This window comes from Orussus abietinus, unplaced genomic scaffold (assembly GCF_000612105.2).
Source record: "Orussus abietinus isolate OABI.00-Male unplaced genomic scaffold, Oabi_2.0 scaffold480, whole genome shotgun sequence".
Classification (NCBI taxonomy): Eukaryota; Metazoa; Arthropoda; class Insecta; order Hymenoptera; family Orussidae; genus Orussus; species Orussus abietinus.
Window position 1 is genome coordinate 1 of NW_019394622.1, and position 23,795 is coordinate 23,795.

The 23,795-nt window shown below is 40.2% G+C and overlaps 2 protein-coding genes across 3 annotated transcripts in view; both read left to right on the plus strand.

The window, feature by feature from the left end:
- The first annotated feature begins 911 nt into the window (after positions 1–911).
- On the plus strand, positions 912–5,909 carry LOC105703191 (sperm-associated antigen 1). The gene is made up of 10 exons (XM_012431381.1): positions 912–1,069; positions 1,582–1,852; positions 2,393–2,597; positions 2,664–2,825; positions 3,412–3,539; positions 3,623–3,726; positions 3,786–4,548; positions 5,381–5,504; positions 5,589–5,759; positions 5,830–5,909. The coding sequence occupies exons 1-10, from the start codon at positions 912–914 to the stop codon at positions 5,907–5,909; spliced, it is 2,166 nt and encodes a 721-aa protein (XP_012286804.1).
- A 2,173-nt stretch (positions 5,910–8,082) lies between these two features.
- Positions 8,083–23,795, plus strand: part of LOC105703192 (histone-lysine N-methyltransferase 2C) — a 53,070-nt gene continuing 37,357 nt past the window's right edge. The window contains exons 1-14 of one of the 2 annotated variants that reach the window (XM_012431382.1): positions 8,083–8,252; positions 10,113–10,276; positions 10,354–10,531; positions 10,609–10,782; positions 10,878–11,105; positions 11,515–11,758; positions 11,840–11,957; positions 12,836–13,758; positions 14,059–15,802; positions 15,878–16,039; positions 16,245–16,371; positions 16,896–17,110; positions 17,258–17,382; positions 19,027–19,302. In XM_012431382.1, coding sequence (XP_012286805.1) covers positions 10,132–10,276; positions 10,354–10,531; positions 10,609–10,782; positions 10,878–11,105; positions 11,515–11,758; positions 11,840–11,957; positions 12,836–13,758; positions 14,059–15,802; positions 15,878–16,039; positions 16,245–16,371; positions 16,896–17,110; positions 17,258–17,382; positions 19,027–19,302 — 4,659 coding nt within the window. In that variant the 5' untranslated portion in view covers positions 8,083–8,252; positions 10,113–10,131. The remainder of the gene's footprint in view (positions 8,253–10,112; positions 10,277–10,353; positions 10,532–10,608; positions 10,783–10,877; positions 11,106–11,514; positions 11,759–11,839; positions 11,958–12,835; positions 13,759–14,058; positions 15,803–15,877; positions 16,040–16,244; positions 16,372–16,895; positions 17,111–17,257; positions 17,383–19,026; positions 19,303–23,795) is intronic. The other variant, XM_012431388.1, reaches the window with a different exon arrangement.

Here is a 23,795-nt window from a genome sequence, read left to right on the forward strand (position 1 = left end):
GAAAATTGTAGAAAATCGTAGAAAATTGTAGAAAATCGTAGAAAATTGTAGAAAATTGTAGAAAATCGTAGAAAATTGTAGAAAATCGTAGAAAACCAGTAAATTACGATTCTAATATGAAGGATGTCGCAGATGTTCAAAATACGGCATCCGCTCAGTTATAAACGTCTCCTAGCGTATACGTAAACAGGTCAATATTTTTAAAGACTAATTAATTTGACGCATGCGTTCATGATTCTTTCGACCTAACCCTGTTTAGTATCAAATTTCTAATTGGATAATTTATTTTTTATTTAAAAACAGAAGGGCGTAATATACTTTGCGCTTGCGTAGAAAACTAGAGACGTATTATACGTTATAACATACATGTAAAAAACTATGTATATTGCATGACGTATTATACCTAATCCAACCCTGGACGCGCCCAAAGGAAATATAATGTTGTCATAGCAACGGCGTCATCCAAAATTACAGGAGGCAGAATGCTTTTAACGATTCCTTGCACTTTGAGTTGCCATGAAATGACGGATTTTCTTATGAATTCATCATGGGGAATACGGATATGGACATTATTACTACAACATTATTGCATGACGTATCCCTACCTAAATTTGAACACGCCCAAAGGAAATATAACAAAGTATGTTGTCATAGCAACGGCGTCACCCATGACATGAAATGACAGATTTTCTTATGAATTCATCATGGGGAATACGGATACGGACATTATTACTATAACATTATTCCACGACGTATTATACCTACCTAAATCTGAACGCTCCCAAAGGAAATATAACAAAGTATATTGTCATAGCAACGGCGTCACCCAAAATCACAGGAGGCGGAATACTCTTGACGTCTCCTTACACTTTGAGTTGACATGAAATGACAGATTTTCTTATGAATTCATCATGGGGAATACGGATACGGACATTATTACTACAGCAGACCCTCCGGAGAGCAAGTCTCTGTTAGAGAAATACAAGATACCGGTTGAAAACCTTTCCTATGAATATATTTCCGAATGCAAGAAACCCAAAGAATTGGAGCGCATTGTTCTTATACTTCGGTGAGTACGCGCAAAACAATAATTTGGTTCATTGACTAAAATCATTTGATTGTTTCCAATTGGTTAATTTCGGAAAACGTTCGGGTAAAATGAATAGAATTTTAATTCACTAGACCTAACACGTTTGATTCGATTAACCAAAGTGTTTAGTTAAATTGTTTCGTTAATTTTAGAAATTATCTTAGTAATTAAATCAAATATTTTGAGTGAATATATCAGAGTACTTTAATATGTGGCATAATCTACCGCAAAAATTAATGTAATTAACAAAAAGTTATCTATCAAAAGAATTTTTTCATGTCAATTAAATACTTTGTTGTCCATATAATAACCATATTGGTCGTACCAGCAGAGTTTTACAGATTCAATCAAATATTTCCCTGCGTGTAACAATTCCTTTGGAGCGAATAAAAAGGTTTTACCTGAAACTCACATTCGTCAAGACAATTCGCAATCACGTTACGACGATATCATTACTTTATTATGTCGTTAATTAATTTTTTCTGCCCAAGTTCTGGTCAGGAAGGATATTATCCTGATTTAACGAGACATGCCGAGGAACGCCTAGCCATTCTTAAACCTGATAGTACAATTTTGCGAGTGGCTTGTCCAGCTCTTACTCGAATAACGTTAGATTCAGAAGTGCGTCAAAAACTGGAAAAAGACATTGACAACTGGACCAGCGAGATGAGAAATCGCGAAAAGGATCTCGAGGAAGGGAAGTCACTGCAAGCTCAGGAACTTCCTTATCCTGAGATTAGACACGTCAAGGAAGCAACTAAAGTAAGATGGAGTTTTCTGACATTCTAGTGCATTTGCATCTTTTTATATTATTTTATGATTGCTATACCATCCGCTGCAAGATGAAAAATGTACTGCAGAGGTTTTAAAAGAAGTATAAATGCGATCCATCCATCCACTCATTAACGTAATGTTTCATTAAAATATCCCATTTAATTAAATGCAATGTTCATTTTAATAAATGTACCTGAGCTCTAATGCAAGGTAAATTATGATCTAACAAAACTGTGATAAATGCAATGGGTGTATACTGGGAATTACTGTAGTTCTGCTTATTGTGAGAAGTTCATTTTTCAATGTGATTTATCAAGGCATTCTCCTTCTGGCACATTTTAAACGATCTTTGAAAATATCCATAATTGAAAAATGTAAAAATGTAACTCTACATACTCATAGTAAGGATATGAACCTTGAAACAACGTAGTAGAAAGCAATTCGTTTTTTCTTCTCTCAATAATGTATGTATTTCTTTTTTTCTCGAATTTTTCTTTTTCGAATACAATAAAATCAATTTCTGTTCAGTCGTCACAAACAAGAATAAAACAAGATAAACGCATAGCTTCGTGCGATTACGCTGCTTGGGATATGTACGATGCCGACACGGAAATTAACCGGATAGATTTAAAGGAAGAGCAAAAACGAGCAGAATTGAAAAGGATCCAACAAAAGCAAAGAGACGAGGAAGAGAAACATAAAAAGTTGAGCAAAGAGGCTGTGATAAATAAAGGTAAGGGCCGTTAACAACTAGCTTGTATAATATTTTACGATATACATTACACGTGTTGGACTTCAGTGGCTTTGACAGGAACGGAGTTAACTGTCATGGCGGAACAGGAAAGGGAAAAAGGAAATGAGGCTTTCAGATCTGGTGATTACAAGGAAGCACTTCAGCTTTACAATTCATGCATCGTTATGGATCCAAGTCCGAATGCATATAATAACCGCGCGATTACATGTAAGATAATGATATGCAAACATCTTCACCAAACAATGCCGCACGTACTGCTAACATATATCATGGAATTCCCGTATAATTTAACGTATATTATACATTGTTTAAAGGGATGTTAAAGTGGCATCTGCGGGGTCGATCGTTCATGAAACTTTTCGCTGAACTTAGTGCACCGAATTATTTCAAATTTTATAACGTGAGTACGGAGGGTATAACGAAGGTACTGACACTCATGAAATTTTAATTTTTATACAACATTTTAAAATTATTTATAAACCATTTTTAAAAAACATTGAAATTTCAAGAGTGTCAAGACCTTTCTTATTGTCTCCATATTCATATTGTAAAGTTTAAAAGAATTCGGTAAACCCAGCTTGGAGAAAAGTTCCATAAACAAAACCTCTTCGGCGTCATTTTCACACACCTTAAGGAATTTATTCATGACACGTTTTAACATAATATTTTTAAACATATTTCTTAATACGTAAAAGAACATTGGTATTAACTTTTTCATTCGCACAAGTATCGTCTTACACTGATTTCTACCCACGAAGAATTTTTGTATAACAAACGTATTTTATAAATTTAGATATTAAATTAAAGAGTTACGAAAAGGCAGTAGAAGACTGTAATCGAGTTTTGAGCATAGAGTACACAAATATTAAGGCCCTTCTTCGTCGAGGACTTTGTATGGAATATCTTCGGAAAGAAAAACAGGTAATAATTACTTAATGAGTACCATATTGCTTTTTTATATCCATACATTATCCTTAGAATTAACGAGTTGATTTTTTAACCAGGCATTGGCGGATTATGAAGCAGTTTTAAAATTGGAGTCATGCAATCAAACGGCAATAAAAGCAATAAGCAAACTAAGAGAACCCTGCGAATCGAAGAAAATAAGGTGACTGAAATAATCTCTGTAATCTGCGAATAATTTAAGTAATTAAATTATTATTTCAGGATGAAAATCAATGAACTCGTTGAGGAGAAGGATCCTACAGAAGATAAAAACAAGGATGAAGGGTGTCAACATAGTAACGCTAAAAACAGCGGGGAAATTCCTTATCCATCGACTAAATTAATAAACAATATGAAAACTACACCTGACAACAAATCCGCAGATAAAACGAATGAAGTTTCAGTGCACTCTTATAATTTAACAAGTGCTGGCTTCTATGCAAATGACGAAAAAGTATCTAAGTTATGTTTCTGCGACAGAGCACCTGGATCTTCCCAAAATACAAAACCTCTACCTCATTTTAAAAATAACTATTGTGTCACGTCAATGTCGGATACTATCCTGAATAAAGGAATTATACCGAGTGCAACAAGAGAGGCACTATCTACTCATTGTATCGGGGTCTCATCGGTCACTAAACAATCAGGAGTAACAATTGAAGAAATACCTAGTGAACCTTGCATCGGAACTTTGAAGACTCGAAGCAAAAAGATCGAAAATCCAGAAACGGATGAAAGAAAAAATGTAAAGGGTCAGTTCGTTCGGAATGAAGCAATCAAAATAAAAAAGGGGGAAGGTGACGAAAAAGGAGCTCAAGACATCCACGATAAAAAAGACAAAGTTCTGTCAGAACGTCGAGTAAACAAAGATGAAACAAATTTTTTCATGAAACCCAATTCAAATGACACGTTTATACCGAGGAAAATTGAGGTAGCTAGTAAATACGAGAAACCTGTGAGTAAAGCTGAGAAAGGAGTAATCACGGTACATAATTTTTTTATGCATTATACGTATCGAGTTGGGTAAAATGTCCTGTGACAATTTACAAATTTATACATAAAATTTAACGAAATCTTGTAGAAACGCTTGATAAATGAGCGTAGATCGTAGATAGAAACGGAGAATATATCATCGACCGAAGTCGTAATTCAATGAGTAACAATAAATTTAAAAATTGTGATGTTGGTGTCGCAAGATTTTTTAGCCAGCACGATCTCCTACTGAAATAATTATCCTCTTTGAAGTGAAACTTTTTATATCTGACGTGTAAATTCACATGTTGAGAAAAGGAAGCGTATAAAAAATTGAAACATTCATTTATTTATTTATTCTCCTCACATTTAATTACTATTTAAATGCATCTTTACGTGTTAGTATTGAGACAATTTGCATAAAAGTCTTCGTTATTGTTATTTAATTTAATTTTGTTGTCTAAGAATTTAATTACTATTTAAATGCATCTTTATGTGTTAGTATTGAGACAATTTGCATAAAAGTTTTCGTTATTGTTATTTAATTTCATTTTGTTGTCTAAGAATTTAATCAACAGCTGTGCTTCTAACTTGGCGAACTTGACATTAAAATCACCGCCCGTTATCGTTGATATCTCATTCTTTTTTTACAGTCGATTATTATATACATTTATCATTGCGCATTACTAATGAGAAAATTTCCATAAACTTTCCATCAGTATTAGTCTGTTATCCTCTTCCATTCAATTATTAACATTTAAAACGAAGTAAACATAAGAAAAGTTTCACTTCCAACACATGAAGGGACTACACAGCAACTTTTTATTAATGTTATGATATTTTAGGGGATCGATAATGTAGAATCGCCGTATGAATTCATTCGTACATGGCAAGCTTTAAAAAATAATTCGGATTTGTCGCTACATGCTCAAGTTCTTCGCGCTACAGTCCCAGAAGATCTTAACACAGGTATTTATGAGTTGTAGAATTTCTCTTTCTAAATGTTTTACACGAATAATAATAGAATAAATTAAGTTAACCGAAATTCAACAGTTATAGGAAACAAATTAGACGGATCCATGTTCAGCGAGATCATTCGCTGCGTTGAACAGCATTTCTGTTTCCCGGAAGATGTCCAATTAGTTGTTAGGTTTTTAAAATCTCTTAGTCAATTAAGTCGTTTCTCGATTGTAAGCATGTTCATGGACTCAAATGACAAAAAAGGTAAGCCAGTCGATTATTACATTTCAACTTGCCCGCTTATAATTTAACTTATTTCCTTTTTTGGTTCCAGTTCTTCAGAACACATTTGCTTTTCTTGAAAGTCAACGAGCAACAGGAATCTCTGTATTACGACAAGTTTATAATGTTTAAATACCAAGGGTGTATCGAGTATAAATATATAAAGGATTATTAATTTCCAAAATGGTTTTTAGATCAGGATTGAATTACTCCGTTCTATTTTTCCATTTCCCAAATGACATATCTTTATCCCTATAATATTAAATACTATTTTATATGAACGCAGCACAACTGCTATCTTATTATTCATGTTCCTTCGTTTTGTACGTCATTGTTCAGTAGCAAATTAATTGATGAAAGAAAGATGACATTTTTAATATGATTACTCAAACAATTAAACACATTACTGACCGATAATTATTACCAGAAACTAACGTATGCCGCCAGATATTTTTACCGTAATTGGCTATTAAAATGCATAAATTTAAATGAACCAGCTTTTCAATTCTCATTAAAAGGTGGTACGAGCTAACTTGTTACTGGACGACAACATTTATGCAAAAACTCATTGACGGGACCTTTCGTCTTTTTCGAGCCGTGCTCCCCCAGGTGATCCCTTCTTCCTTCTGGTGCCGATGGAAGGAGACAATTGAACGATATTTAGTCCTTGGCACTCGCGACCCGTGATCACTATAACGCAATGACCGTTTTAATGTCGAGTGCCCCGCGCTTCGACTAGAGTTCTAAATCCAGTAAGTTACGTCAGAAACGAAGAGAAATTCCCGGTAACTTATTGATAATTTCTCCAAAGCCTTTTTTATCGAGAAATTATGAGAATTTTAATTTTTCAACAGAGCGAACGAGAGGTTTCGATTAGCTATAGAGAAACATCGTAGAGAGGAATTTCCGTTGTACGTTCTCCGTAGTCAATCAAAATCTCCCATTCGCATCGTCGCAGAATGAAATATCAATTCGTTTGAAACAAATGGCATGGAATTTTCCGTGAAGTTGTACATACGTGAATATTTTTAGCTGGAATTAAATACGACCCTATAATCAATATTTTCTAATAGTAATTATTACTCTTTAGCTTGAACTTTGAAGTTGATTGAAAAAAAAAAAGTTATTTAAACGAAGAAACCTAAAGTATAAATAACAAAATTAACGTTCTCTTAAATTCTCAATGTTCCTGGTAACTTACGGTATGTTTCACAGTTACCTTCTCCAATTTAATGTTACCGAGAATTTTCGAACTCTAGTTGCGCCGCCCTTGGGGGCGAAAAACGGTGAAAGCTAACGTACGAAACCAGAGGGCAGCACACGATGCGATCGCGCGACCCTGCCCGTGAGCAATCTCCCAACTCATATCTGCAACTACTGGAGTCGTGGTGCATAAACACTGCTTTATGTCGATTTTACCAAATTGGGTTGGTAACACAACGTAAAGTGGCGTTTACACGGCACTTAACACCAGTAGTTACAACACTGGTAGTCATAATTCAGTGTAGGGAATGACGTGTAAATGTTTTCAGTGCAACTCTATATACTAATTTAAAACTGCAGCGGAAGTGACGCGTCGAGTTCTGCGCTATCTTCAATGCGCAGAGTGTATAGAATTCGAAAATTCTCGGTAACATTAAATTGGAGAAGGTAACTGTGAAACATACCGTAAGTTATCGGGAACATTGAGAATTTAAGAGAACGTTAATTTTGTTATTTATACTTTAGGTTTCTTCGTTTAAATAGCTTTTTTTTTTCAATCAACTTCAAAGTTCAAGCTATAGAGTAATAATTACTATTAGAAAATATTGATTATAGGGTCGTATTTACCTCCAGCTAAAAATATTTACCTGTGTACAACATCACGGAAAATTCCATGCCATTTGTTCCAAACGAACTGATATTTCATTCTGCGACGAAGCGAATGGGACGTTTTGATTGGCTACGAAGATCATACAACGGAAATTCCTCTCTACGATGTTTCTCTATAGCTAATCGAAACCTCTCGTTCGATCTGTTGAAAAATTAAAATTCTCATAATTTCTTGATAAAAAAGGCTTCGGAGAAATTACCGATAAATTACCGGGAATTTTTATTCGTTTCTGACGTAACTTACTGGATCTAGAACTCTAAGAGTGTTGTAACTCCGACCTTCGAAGTTCTCTAGCCCATGCCGACTGAATTACGAACGATCCGCGGCCGAGTCCTCGCCTCGACCGCCAGGTGGCGGCACATATACTCGAGCCAACTCCGGAGCAGCGTGCGTCGTCCGGTTTCACGGGCTTCGACATCCGGACTCCGTGACTCGAACGTATCGCCCGTCGCGTACTCTTCCGTTCGAGTAGCTTGTGAGATTTTTTTTCAGTTGCTGCAAGATGTTTACTCGGGCAAATGGTGCACAATTAGCCGAGGCTACCGATAATCCCGCCCTTGGAAGCATCATGAAACCGGCAAGGAAGCTCCATTAACTGAAAGGTAGGTGGCCCGCGTTACGGCGGTGCAGGGTGTGTTTATAGCCTAGAAACCCTGACGTAGCAATGGCGTATCTATCGGCCCTAAAATCTGCGCCAACCAAAATCCGCTTTAACCCCTTCGCGGTCGCGAGTCTCGGCTCCGAAGCGAGCCGAGACTCGAAACGACCGGGCCGAGCCGCGCGAGCCATCTGCCGACGATTTATCCAGACGGAGAGCTCGCTTTCGTCGATTCGATCCTCGCCAAGACCCGCGGGGTCCGCCGAGACCCTGAGACCACCCAATCCTCGAGTCGCGCGCCATCCCGCCGCGGTTAGGCCGGAGTCGACCGACTAGTAACAACACCGCGGTCTCTGGAAAATCGCCGATCTCGCTCTTCGTCTCGCGCGGCTCGCAAACTTGCTTTACCTCGAAAAGATTCTCTTTTTCAGTAAATGGAAGAAACCCAGATTCCCGCGAGGCATCTCGAACCATACCCTGGGAAGGCTCTGTTACAATGTTTTCCTGCATACACTCGATGGATTACTCCCGTTCGCCTCTATATCCGCTCTTATCTTTCTTAAACCCATCCAGTAATCTCAGCTTTTTGGACCTGTATATCTGTTCTTCGGTATTTAGAAAGGTGTTAATGGATCTTGATTTGGGTATCCCCGATCGTCAAGTATACTCGAAGGTGTATTTAACAAATGGCACAAATTTTCCTGAATAATTGACATAATCCACTATTGTTTTTGTGCTTGTGGTAGCAGTGGGATGTACTGAATTTATTTGGATGCTCGACTCTTGTAATAAGGTTGATTTATGCCTTTTTGTATCAAAACCGTGGTCTCGGAATGCGACTCGCAAACTTGCTTTACCTCGCTCAAGATTCTCGTTTTCAGTAAATGGTAGAAACCCAGATTCACACGAGGCATCTCGAGCCGTACCCTGGAAGGTTCTGTTACAATGTTTTCCTGCATACACTCGATGGATTACTCCCGTTCGTCTCTATATCCGCTCTTATCTTTTTTAAACCCATCCAGTAATTTCAGCTTTTTGGACCTGTATATCAGTTCTTTGGTATTTAGAAAGGTATTAATGGATCTTGATTTGGGTATTCCCGATCGTGAAGTATGCTTGAAGGTGTATTTAACAAATGGCACGAATTTTCCTGGATAATTGACATAATCCACTATTGTTTTTGTGCTTGTAGTAGCAGTGGGATGCACTGAATTTATTTGGATGCTCGACTCTTGTAATATGGTTAATTTCTACCTTGTTGTATCGAAACTGTGGTCTCGGGATGCAAAGATATGTCAGAAACTTGTTTAGTGGAATGACGAAATGTTTCTTTCGATCGAAACGGTGTAATGGAAATATTCGTCCTGTATGAGGACTGTCCATGTTTTATTGCCCGAGCAGTTTATCGTCATGTTATAATAATATCTTGTTGTAGGACTGTCACAGTTTTTTTTACCAGTTTATATTGAAACAGTGTTTTTGAAGTATTAGGTTACGTTATTAAATGTATTTTATTAATTGGATAAATAGGTTAATGGAAGTAATTTAATTAATATTTCAATATTGGAATGTTATTTGGACAAAAGTTCTTTGTTAAAGATATTTGATAGGTTGAATGAAAATTTGGAGTAATTATGTACATTCGTTACAGCTTTGTGCTAGAAAATTCTAATTAATGGTATCAATATTTTGTAATTAATTGAATCCGTTGTATCCATTGAATCTACATTGTTTAAATTGCATACAAATTTAACGATGTTAATATTATTAGGACAGTTTTCATCAAGGATCGTTAATGCGTTTAGTAAATAAGTCATTAGCAAGGATTATTAATGAATAATGAATGTTCCCTAATTTTTTAAAGGTCCATCATAGGGGATACCATGGAGGATGAGGAACGTCTCGAAGGTGAGGAGGAAATGGAGCTCGACGAAGCATCCGATGGAGAAGACGAAGATGAAGAAACTACAGGAATCCCCGTCTCTCCAGCCAACTCGGATCAACTACTCGGAACAGCAACAACTCCTGGTACGTTCTTATGTAATCTGGAGTATTCGGTATTTTTATACAGCAGTGATTATATAATTTTGTGTAAAAATCTTCAGTGACACCGGAAGAAGGTTTCCATGATTCCCTGCGCTACCAGAAGTTTTCTCTACCTGGGGGGAAGCCGTTGAACATCCGAAGAAATCGCGGAAGGCCTCGGAAAGAGCGTCCCCCGGGAACTGTTCGTGGAGGAAGTTCTCGCAGACCCTTCGGAAGAGGGACGTCAAGGAGTAAAGGGTGTGTAATAATATTTTCTTGGAGTTGATCCTTTAATACCACTTCGAACGCATGGAACATTTTCAAAGTACTTTTAGCCTTGGGTACACGAGAGGTGTTCCGCGGCGCACCAAAAGTAAGGACGACGATACGCACTCAGAGTCTCCGAGTCCCTTAAGAATTAGTGAAGATGTAACACCTGACGGAGAGTCGTCTGGGGCAGATCGATCTATGCCGGCTCCGGAAGAACCACCTTATTGCCCGGAACAATGGTATGCACATATTAAGTAGCACGTTCGTAAAAATTCACATTGCATTATCACGTTGAAGCAGCGACTTGAAAATACCGCAATGAATTATTTTTTAGGCCAGGAAAGGTGTGCTCATTTTGCAATTTGGGAGAACGAAGTCAGCTGGGCCAGGGCGAGTTGCTGAGATTCGCGTGTCCCGAAGGCTTTACTCCAGAAAAAAATGTTAACCGCGAGGAGACACCTGATCATCTTGTCGATGTATCATCAACTGGTGATAAAAGTCCTCGAGCCAGTGGAGCCGGAGCCGTCACGTGTCGTAGGCAAAAGAGTCTAGCTAAGTGCAGGTATACGAAATCGGTTATGGTTAAACGTTTTTACTGATTTAAGGTGAGGTGAAAGTGGCTACGCGAAGATCTCGTTTATGAAATTTTTCTCTGAACTGGGTGTATCGAATTGTTTCAAAGTTTACAATGTGAATATGGAGGCGATAAGGAAGGTCCTGACACCCATAGAATTTCAATTTTTTTTTTTAAATTCGTTTATTGATGTTTTCAATATTTTGTATAAAAAATAAAATTTCATTTGTATCAGGACCTTCCTTATAGCCTCTATGTTCATGTTGTAAAGTTTGAAACGATTCGGTACCCTCAGTTTGTAGAAAAGTTTCATGAACCATTGACCTTTCGGATGCCACTTTCATATCCCCTTAAGAATTCGTGATTTTCTAACGACCATACGTCTTTGTGTTCTCAGGAATGCTAGTCTTACAAATTTCACGGAGCCAATTGAAGAGTTAACTATAGTTGGATTTTCGGACGAGCCAGAAATAGGAACATTGTTTGAATCAACGGGACATTATTATGTTCATCACTTTTGCGCAGTTTGGTCGAGTAATTCTCAGGAACTTACAACTGAGATCGTTAGTCCAGCGGTGGTGCAGGCGTCGTCCCGTAGGTGTGCTTATTGCTCCCATTATGGAGCTGGAATCCCTTGCAAAGTACGCATTGCTCCTTAAATTACATAATATCACACATTCGTCTACTATTTTACGATTAATCTCAAATTATTACCGTTACAGGTGGGATCGTGCAATCGTTATTTTCATTTACCATGCGCAGCAGCATCTAGTTGTTTTCAAGACATCAAAACCTTATCTTTATTTTGCAGTCAACACTTGGGCCAAGTTCCCCTGTTACGTAAGTTTCCATTAATTCTGTAATTTAGAACATTCTGCATTTTCTTTCTACATTTCTGACCGTACATTTTTCTTTTAACGTGAGAATTGCTCTTTTAGCATCTTAAGTTGTATAAAAATTGCATATATTCATCCATTAAGGTGAAGTGAAACGAGAAGTTCGATCGACGTCGGTAAAAAGGATTCTTCCGAATATCTCTGTTATCGACGTTCGTATTTGTATTTACAGCTTTTTCGAATATTGAGTATTGTACTAAGTGGCATACTTCATGTGTCATTTCCGTACAATAATTACAAAGAAATCGATGTAAAACTCCAGAAATCTCTTGGATACATGGTTTTTGATGCCCCAATTGAGTGCAGAATGTCACTCTGCGCCATCTGTGATGTTAGTGTCAACTAAATTTTCTCTCCGAGACCTCATCTTACCTTCGTTTTATCATAGAATCGCATAAGACACCTTTTTTGCCTTTATCCCCTTCAAATACGTGTTTCTCGATTACGAAACTGTTCTAAATTGTTGTACAATTGTCCTGACACCTTCGTTTCTCATACCAGAGCGTTCAATACTTGTATATCGATCGAAATATGAGAGCTTGATGCCATTTTTCTTCTAGTCTATGCTAAGTAAAAAAAATGCTAGAAAATCCCAATTTTTAATGTGTCAGGATAATTCTTAGGTGATCATGAGCCACGTGTCAAAGTTTCGGACAGTTCGATCCAGTACCCTTGAAAAAAAAGTGTGTTATTCAAATCGACCGATTTGAAGGAGGTTTCACTTCACCTTAGTTGTATAAAAATTGCTTATATATTAATCCAGTAATTAATTGGAAATAATCAAGTGTATGTACCCTTTATGGTTTTTCTCCTTAATTTTAGTAAATGGAGAAGTAACTTGTATGCAGTGCTACGGAATGGGAGATGTTTCGAACTTGGTCATGTGTTCGATCTGCGGCCAACACTATCACGGTAGTTGCGTTGGCTTAGCATTATTACCAGGCGTAAGGGCTGGTTGGCAGTGTGCACAGTGTCGTATTTGTCAAGTGTGCCGGCAGCCTGAAGATGTAACGAAGGTGATGGTATGCGAACGGTGCGACAAAGCGTACCATCCTAATTGCTTGCGGCCAATCGTAACTTCGATACCGAAGTACGGATGGAAGTGCAAATGCTGTCGAGTGTGCACGGATTGCGGGTCACGTACACCAGGTGCTGGCCTGTCCTCGCGGTGGCACTCTCATTACACGGTATGTGATTCGTGTTATCAACAACGAAATAAGGGCTCCTTCTGCCCGCTTTGTCGGAAGGCATATCGCGCCGCAGCGTACAGGGAGATGGTAAAGTGCAGCACTTGCACGAAATTTGTTCACGGCACTTGCGACCCCGATGCTGACCCGTTGACTTATCAGCACCACAAGGAGGCAAAGCCGGAATACGAATACGTTTGCTTGCACTGCAAGAATATGGCACTTGTAAAACGTAAAGATAGCGCCGACGATTACGGTGGAGACTCCAGTTTAAATGCATCACAGGATAGTTTATACGGTGATGGGGACTCGTCAGAGTTCGACTATCAAGGTGGACCAGAAGAGTCATTATTTTCGATAGGACTTGGTAAAGGAAAACCTTTTTGTGCCTCCAAAATAGCCAAGAAAAGATTAGGTCTTGGTGGAGTAGTTAATCGCCCGAAGGGAGTTGGCAAAGTGGGCTATCAGAAGCGACAGAAGATGACGGAATTCGGTAGAAAGAGAGGGCCTAAGGCCAAAATGAGAGGAATTTTTGGTGTCCCTGGAGTGGGATTACAGGTATGGCTATTTGACGTCTATTGACAATTTATTAAACGGCTACTTAGATGCTGTAATCTACCGTCTAGGACGCTCTAAGAAACTACTTCATTTTTGTACGAACGAATTTTGTCTAAGATCTTTCCGAGGCTTAGAATTCTCGGTACGTTTATCAGCTTAAGCTTATCGCTAGAAACTTTCGTTTCTCTTTAGACCGATTATAAAGATATACATATATACTCCTTTCCAAATTAAACTTCTTCCGTCTCTGATCTCTTGAAGGTACCAAAAGGCTTGAATCGTTATGACTTTCTTTTTCAGAGACCAGTATCGGACTCGTTTTCGAAAGAGGAAGAACCGGGCGTTGAGAACAGATTAGTTTTGTGTTCCGCTAAAGATAAATTTGTGTTGACCCAGGACATATGTGTGATGTGTGGGGCGATCGGCACGGATCAAGAAGGCTGCTTGATCGCGTGTGCACAATGCGGTCAATGTTACCATCCTTACTGCGCCAACGTTAAGGTAACCAAGGTGATTCTGCAAAAAGGATGGAGGTGTCTCGATTGTACGGTATGCGAGGGATGCGGGGAAAGGAACGACGAGGGTCGTTTGATACTCTGCGACGATTGCGACATCAGTTATCACATCTACTGTATGGACCCTCCCTTAGAGTACGTTCCTCATGGTACGTGGAAGTGCAAGTGGTGTGCCCAGTGTCAAACATGTGGCGCGAACGATCCAGGGTTTAACAGCAGTTGGCAGAAGAACTACACCCAATGTGGACCGTGCGCCTCGCACACGATTTGCACTTCTTGCCAGGAGCCGTACAGCGAAGGAGATCTGATCATCCAATGCGTTCTGTGCGAGAGGTGGCTGCACTGCGCCTGCGACTCCATCAAAACGGAGGCAGAGGCCGAAAAGTGCGCCGAGGAGGGATACAACTGCATCATATGCCGGCCGAGAGATGTACCTCCACCTCACATGATATGCAACGTGCCTAAACCACAGCCGGTAAAGTGTCCTCGCTCACCGCCTCCGACCGTTCGCAGTCCCGAAGTGTTTAAGCCTTCTCCTCAGCAGTATTTAGTCGACGGGGTCTACCTATCCGAGGCAGGCATGAATCATATCAAGTCCCTGACGTTCGAGCATCAGCAGACCAGGAAGAAGAGACGAAAGATGCTCCCCGTCGTCGACAAGGAGGCCGACATCATGGCGACCATCGAGTCGGTGGTGGCTGGCGGGAGCCTGGACAACTCCTTGGAAGAAAACGGGGGAAAGTTGGAGCTGATCGACGTCAAGGACGAGCCTACCGAGGTTCTCAAGGAAGGGATGATTTGGACTGCCCGTGGGGATCAACCTCCACCTGAAGGTTTCAGCATTTATACCACGGAGAACGGCGTGCCGATGCTGAGGCGTAAGCGACAGCGCAATCTCCAGAAGCTCGGTATCGGCGGCTTCGTGGTTAGATTGCGAGGAACCCGTAAGGACAAGGACGACGAGTGCGAGACGACGGAGAAACCTGCCGAAGGTGCGGTTAGCGTGGGGGACGACAACAAACCGCGCCGGAAGCCGCAGAGAAGAAAACCAAAGACAAAGCTCTCGGAGTGCTTTCCTGTCTACATGCAAGAGGCCTTTTTCGGGAAAGATCTTATGGAGACGACCAAAGATAAGGACCTCGAAAGTAGCAGCGATTCCGACAGCGAGCGCAACGTGTCCGGTAACGCCGATACCATCCAGTTGTCCCAGGACGAGTTGAAAGCGATTGAGCAAGTCAAGGCGAAGCAGGAGAAGGAGGAGGAGAAAATCCCTGACGAATCCCCCATTAAGCGGGAGGAGATTTTAGACGAGGAACGGAGCGACACCGAAGTACTGGACGATTTACTACCTATGTCTGGCGACTTGCTCGACAATGACCTGGTCAACACCATTATGAACGAGCCTGACGAGGAGCTGGTCAAAACCAAGGTCCTGGACGAGTTGGACATCACTCCGGGACCTAGCAGAGACGAACTCACGGATATATTGAGCCCTCACTTCAATATAGAGTCGATAGTCAGAGATACAGGTCGGTATCTCGGAAATGTCCTCTATTAAAGTCACCTTAGACGATATTTTAATGATAAATGTGATATCTCCCCAGGTTTACCAAACATGGATAGCAAAGATGTAGAGGAAATATTTAAAGGAGTTCTTACGGACGAGTCCCAGGAATCTCAAGAATCGTCAGTGTTTCCTGTACAGACACAGCCGATACACGCGTCTTCGTCGTCGACTCCTCTTATATCTCCTTCTCAACATCCAGGTTGATTTTTCCTCTCTGAAATCAGCGCTATTTTTGTTACGCGAATATTGTACCGGATTCCGCGATATTAATTAATGAAAACTCTTGTGATTCTCTCTCTCATCGGTCGTCAATTGAACGATTTGATAATTCGTGCTGATGAACTCCATTGGAAAGAGTGAGTAGCGAGGAATAATCAGTATTTTAATTCGAATTTCCTTTCAAGGTATACAAGGTGGATTGCCGTTGGGGCGACCTCAGGTGCCTGGAAGTCTACCTTCGGTTGGACAATCAACTATAAATTCTCCAATGAGTTTTCCACCGCCGTCTCCGTACCATTCTGAATACAGCAAGTAAGAGTTAAATTAAAAACTCCTGAAATCTCGATCCTTACTGTATATAACTCTGTAGCGTCTCGCTCGAACTCAACGTGAGGGGCGCGTTTCTCTCTCAAAAATGTATTTGGCTCGAGACTGTACCGAGTTTCTTGATATCGTCCGTTTTGTCGCTTAAGGTGATATGAAAGTACCAATTGAGGAATCATTCGTTTATGAAACACTTTTCCGAATTGTTTGAAATCTACCCACGTGTATATAGTGGCCTTAAAGAAAAGTATGCCACCCGTGAAATTTCATTTGTTAGAAAAAATAAAAAATTGTTCTCAATAAATTAAACAAAAATTAAATTTCATGGGTGTCAGGCCCTTTCTTGGGGCTTTCGTATTCACGCGGTAAAGCTTCAAACGATTTGGTATACCTAGTTCGGAGAAGTTTCTTGAACGAGATTTCTCGGATGCCATTTTCGTATCCCCTTAACGGTTCACCTTAACGATGCCTCTTGAACTGTAGTACTAACGAGGTCTTAATTCAATTTACAGCAGTCCACAATTTAGTCCAGCCTTTTCGGAACCGCCAAGTCCTTGGGTTAATCCTGACGACGAAGGCTCGGCTCCATCGGGGAGTGCGGCCATCTCGTACAATCAGAGAAGTAATCTCAAGATGGAAGCCGACGAAGCCTTAGGAACTGGTGCAACCATATCTTCAGTGCTTTATGCGAACGTTAATCACCCCGAATGGAAAACGGAATATCCAGGTATACTTTTAACAGTGGCATATATTCCGTTTCTTTTGTACGAGCCTTCATTTGCAGTTTAAAGCGCATGGCGTGTTAAATTCAGACGCAAGTGGTTGTATAAGCCACGTAATGGCCGTTTGTGATTAATGGTAAAATATGTTCCAGCTTGGTCCGAGCGGTGCAAGCAAATATTAAAAAAATGGCGCGCCTTACCCAACGAAAAGAAAGCCCCATATCTCACGCAGGCTCGGGACAACAGAGCGGCGATTCGAATGAAAAAGACACAACAGGTAAGCGCGTCCGTCGTTTGTCGCGTTAAATGATACTATCTTTCCCCCCGCATATTATGTAGTCTCTTCCCCCCCATTTACAAAGATGTCTTGTGCTAACATAAGTCAAACTAACAGCTCGCCCTTTGTGTCACGTTGTAATATACCCAGTCTTGGTGTAAACGGCGACTGATGTTTCGTCGTTTAATCATATCTTTGTTTCGATATCGCGGTGTTCATTGTACCTCGCGAAGACCCATTCTTCTTGTCCAGTTTTCTTGAATCGACCGTGACTCTTAAGGTGATATGAAAGTGGCGTCGAAGAGGTCTCGTTTATGAAACTTTTCTCCAAACTAGGTGTACGGAGTCATTTCGAACTTTACAATGTGAATGTGAAGGCTATAAGAAAGGTCTTCACACCCATGGAACTTCAATTTTTTTCTTATTTTACTGATATTTCCAAAATATTTTATAAACAATGAAATTTCACGTATGTCAGGACTTTCCTTATAGTGTCCATATTCACGTGGTAATGTTTGAGATAATTCGGTAAACCCGGTTCAGAGAAAAGTTTCATGAACGATTGGGCTTTCGGATGCCACTTTCGCATCCCCTTAAGGGGGTACATAGGTTTGACGCGGTTCATTTTTAATGTTTTTCTTCGGGCTGAATTATAAATAAACTGAACAAACAAAATACTCTCATCTACAGTATACATAATTACTGCTACCATAAATGTTATACAAAAAGATATGAAAGTTTATCACAGGAATTTGTTTGCATATCGAATCGTTGGAGAAACAGTGCACCACGCAGAGCTTTAATGGTGTGCATGGTTTTGGATAAATTATTTATAAATAAACGTCATTAAGCGATATGTATACTTGTATATAGTGGAAGTCATTTATTTATGTTGAACAAATAAAATCCATTTTATTTATTAAAAAAATGCAAGTATTTAGGTATAAACATTGATCGATCTAACGTTTTTTGTCCGGAACTCTCTGCAAATTTTCATTTAAAAATATTCACTAGGTTCCTCTCAACGGTTACAAGTGTACAGATCGTTTACGTTTAATGGCACGTATTTCTAAGGAATAGTTAAGACGAAATCATGTACAAAGCTCCACATGATACACGATGCCTCTCCAATGATACAGAATGCTGACTACGGTGAACTTCCGTTTTCTATTTGATAATCTTTTCGGTAGCGGGAGCGATATACCGCAGCTGAAAGTATTTCGCTCGTTCGGTTCGTCCGTAACTCTACCCAAAGGAAGCGTTAAAAATAATCCGCGTCAACCTTATGCACTCCTTTAAAGTACAATTCCCGCGAGCTCGCCGTCGTTTCCCCGCACACGTAAGAAACGACGTAAGAACGCACCGAAACACCAGTCGACTCGTAACCGCGCGTCCCCGTTGATGGAATCGTTGTTTCGCCAGGAGCGTAGCTCTGCCATTAGGAATGCCAGTAAGCCGTGAGTCCAAAGCCCTTACGAGACGTGTCCCAAATGTTGTGCCTAACATCCCCCAGATGGCCCACGATCGCGCCGGAGCGAGTCTCCGCCGCTAACTCTGACCGTCTAAATGTGTTACCGTCCCCCAAAACAAAACCTGTAACATGAAAGCAAGTGTGTGAACGAGGCATACCCGTTGAACCGACAGATACCCAAGGATATGCCAAGCACGAACCCAGTCACTGCAACAAACGCACCCACCATCACGAGCAAACCCATTACGACAGTGACCTCGGGCCAAGTGTCGCCGGTAATAGCAATGGCCGGGGGTCAAAAGCAAATCGGACTTTTGGCCTCGGTGGGTTGCGCCGATAAGTCGCAGCTGACCCAGCTGTCGCACGAGAAGCAGGGGCCGGGCGCGTCTACGGCGGGAGCGGCTGCTGCTGCTGCGGCTCCTGGAGGAGCCGGTCATCTAGTTGCGGAGGTGTGTGCGGTACAGGGACCGCCGAGGCAGCTAACATCTTCCCCGAGCCCTTCCCCGACCTCCACGACACCCTCGTCATCGCCCAGACCCGGCTCCGTAAACTCTCTAAATTCCATGAACAGCCTGGCGCACCAAGAGCCGGTTACCGGTGGCCAGGCTAGGCCGGTACCTCCGTCCAACGCCGCGACTCCTCGGTGCAACGCTGCGGCCGTCGGCGATGGGCAACGTCAAACGTCACCGTCCCGTCAACGTCCCGTACCGCCACCGCCACCACCGCCACCTCCACCACCGCCACCTCCACCACCACCGCCACCACCACCACCGTCACAACCACAACCACAACCACCACCACAACCCGCTCATATCGCTATCGGTACCGGTACCTCGGTGACCCTCGGTGCCCCGACCGGCACCAATGGCGCCAACTACCCCAACGTGGCCCCCGCGACGGCGGGGGCTCGTCAGTTATCCTCGGTAGACCATCAGATTAGAGTGCTCACCCCCTCTGAAATCATGCGCACCCTCCCTTCCCTCAGCCAGGAGCACTACGATCCGCCACCCACTGCAATTATTCACACTGTACCTGTACAGTCCCCGGCTATGGTGAGCCACCTACGATGTGCCTCTAGTGTCTTGCCTTGTGCCACGTATCCGATATCGAGACAGATATATATATACGTATCTGTATATATATATATATTTATATACTTAGTGGTCCTAAGTTGTTATCCATTTTGTCCTTATTTTTTTTTTTACTTTTCTTATGTTCCTTCTGTTTTTGGATACCTCTTGTTTTGGAGTTTATGTACACCTTTCACGTTTTGTTTCGAGTTTTCATGAAAGGAATCGCGAGTCGATGTCGTGGTACGGACAGGTCGCGTTTTGTCGAATTTGAGAGCGGATCGATGTGGTTTTTGGTTCGAGACTTTGGATGGTGTCCCGGATGGACGGGGGTACCTTTTTGGTTACCTTCGTGTCGCAGTTTTGTGCTCTTTGAGGGTAGTTGTCGAGGGATCTCGGAATATTTCTAATTTACTACCCTGTTAAAAATGTGTTCGAAATATGGTATATATATATAGTCCAGGTTTTTTTTTCAAGGTGTAATTCAAAATTTCGTGTATACTTGTATCCGGGATTTTAGTATGCGTGTATACGAATTTCGAAATCATTTGTGCACTAATTTTCGACACGCACGAGTACGCATTGCACGTATTTTGCGAAAAACGCGCTCTAGTACTTTTATTAATATTTGTACCGATTTCTTTTCTGGGTTCTCCGTTTCTTCAAATTCATCAATACTTTTGTACGATTCTGACGTAAAAATAGTGTTATGGAAAATGTAATATGCATTTGCCCGGTTTTCATTTCGAGCGCTGCCGTTTCTAGTTTTATGTATACATTTGTATTTCAAAATCCTAGAAATATCGAAACATTTTTAACAGTGTATCTACATATTCGTACATATATATATACAGAATATTTAACCGAAATTGTAACTCAAATTTACACTATCTTATAAGAACACACATCTTTGGCATACAGTGCTGACATGTTAATATGCGTGAATCAATCACGCAGACATGATCACTATTATCTGTCGGATGGTTTTGTCTTTCTTACGTCGATCGAAAAGCTTTTGTTTCTCTTATTCGCAATTACATCCCAAATAGACAGATTTACGTCATATTGACTTCATATTACACTTTATCCGAGATGGAGGGATCCTCATAACTATACGTTTCTTGCGTGTCCTCATATTGCACTCACATTTATCTAGCTCATATTTTTTTACGTATCTCATAGTATGTCATCTCATGAAACTTCACACAGTGGAATAGAAATGTAGCTAAAATTTAAACTCTCATACAAGAGCACACATCGTTATACGATGCAAATGATATGGTGGCAATATGCGTGCATCACATGTACGTCTCTTATTGCACCGATATGTAGCTTATATTTCTCCACTTATCTCATAGTGTGTGGTCTCATGAAATTTCCCAAGATGAGATACAAATGTAGCAAAAATTTTAATTCTCATATGAGAACATGCATCTTCGTTATATACAATACAAATCATATGGTGGCAATATGTGTGCATTAATCATATGTACGTCCGCATATTGCACTCNATTCATATTTTATCACTTATCTCATAGTGTGTGGTCTCATGAAATTTCACAAGATGAGATACAAATGTAGCCAAAATTTAAATTCTGATATGAGAACATGCATCTTCGTTATACGATACAAAAATCACATGGTGCCAATATGCGTGTATCGTCACACACGTATGCCTCCATATTACCCTCATATTTTTTGTTTCACTTATCTCATAGTGTGATCGCGTGTGTGATCTTATGAAATTTCACAAGGTCGGATATAAATGTAGTTAAAATTTAATCCGTAACACGAGAGCATACATCTTCGTGTGTGATCTCGTGAAATTTCACAAGGTCGGATATACGTAGTTAAAATTTAATCCGTAACACGAGGGCATACATCTTCGTCGTACATGTGCGTGAATCTATCACAATTACGGCGCTATTATCACGACCGTCTATCTGGGATGATTTCCTATTTCTTACGTTGATCGAGGTGCTTTCGTCTCTCTTATTCACGATGGCGGCGCTGCATATCACGACCGCGTGTCAATTGTCGGTCTCCTTTCGCCGTTTCATTTGGAATGATCAGACTATTTGCAGAATATCATTTTGGAAGATGTATACGTGTTGGGTGGCTGCTACATGAATCGATATTATTGTGGTATATTGTACGATTTTTTTTTTTCTTTTTCTCTCTCTCCTTCGTATGGTTATCGTTATTATTGTCTCTATATGACTGAAGGCCATGTTGAATTATCCTTTTCTAAGGCATGTTAACGACAATTGGTAGCACTTTCTTACTATTATTTTGTCGATACCAATGATAAGCCCTCACTTTCCCATCATGTGACAACGGACGGTCCGTTTCCCCTTCCTCCTCCCATGACTAATTACCATGCTTCTTACGAGTCTTTTGTGGGTGATTGTAGTCTTGCATCGTATTGTTGTAGTCTATTCTGTCACGAACATGCAACACTTGGTTAAAAACTATCGTCCATGCTACGTGGTACTGCCGGATGCTTACACTGTTAAAAATATATCCGCTCGGAGATGTGTAAATGTAATCGAAGTTATCCTCAAGATGCAATATCTCGAGATTGCGTGAGCAATTGCGTTCGGGATTTTAATTTACAAGTGTGCGAATTTCAGAGGGAGTGCGCACTGAATTTTTAAATCCTTTGTATACTGACTGTCGATCGCATCTGTGAGAATTTATAAACAACTGATAAACTTTAAACAAAGGTACTTACACGGTTGTACGGCATGAGACATGTCGGATATCTTTGTACATTGATTTTCAATTATTTATACGTACATAATTGTACGTATTTTGAGAAAGGCGCGACGTAGTACATTTATTAACATTTGTATCAATTTGTTTTCTCCGCTTGTTGTTTTGTTAAAAAGTTTGAACACTTGCCTACAAATTCTCGCATAGAAATGGTGTTCTTTGAAATTCAGCAAGCGTATGTCCCGTTTTCATTTCCGGTGTCATTGTCTTCGGCTTTAGCGTACATTTTGTATTCGAAAGGGTTAGAAATATCGAAACAAATTTTTAACAGTGTACATTCGGTCCGCGGATATGTTCCTGTGATTTTTCATTAACATCGGATAGCCGGATCACGATCTGGCGTGGATAATCTAACAATAAGTATGGTAGAACATCCGCAGAGTTTGTGCACGCAGAAAAAGAAAAAAGAAAAAATTTTCTTCATTGAATAAAGTCATTTAATTGCAGCTGGTTCATTTCAGTCGTATCCGAAAACGTTCTGGTAAAATGAACCGAATTTTATTTCACTCGGCTAAGCTCGTTTGCTTCAATAAATTACAGTGTTTTGGTTAAATCATTTCGTAAATTTTGGAATGCATTTTAATCAATATACTAATTGTCTTGGTTAAATGTACGAAAGCAAATTTAAAATGCACGGTGACCTACCACAACGTTCGATACAATCAACCGGAAGTTATTAGCCAAATCATTTTGTCATATCAACCGAATATTATCCATTTCATAATCCCGTTTTATGAACTAACAAAAAGATGTTATCGATTCGAGATAATAATTTTCTGCGTGTGCATCCCAATTTGTACTTGGTGCAGGGTGTACCTTTAACACCAGACAAATCATTGACACGGCCTGTTTTTTCTCTTTTACTCGTAGCATTATATTTATACGTTTGGTGCCGATCTCATTAACTTTACGAACGTCTAATAATAGTCCATAGAGATGATTACTTGTACTTTAGGGGGAATGTCTTATATATCGAATTAATTCCGGGGTTCTTGCGATTAGCTGCAAAATTGATGACTTTTACTTAAGGTGAAGTGAAACACGTCGAGGAACTTGATCGACGTCGATAAAGAAGATTTTTGTAAATGCTTACGTTG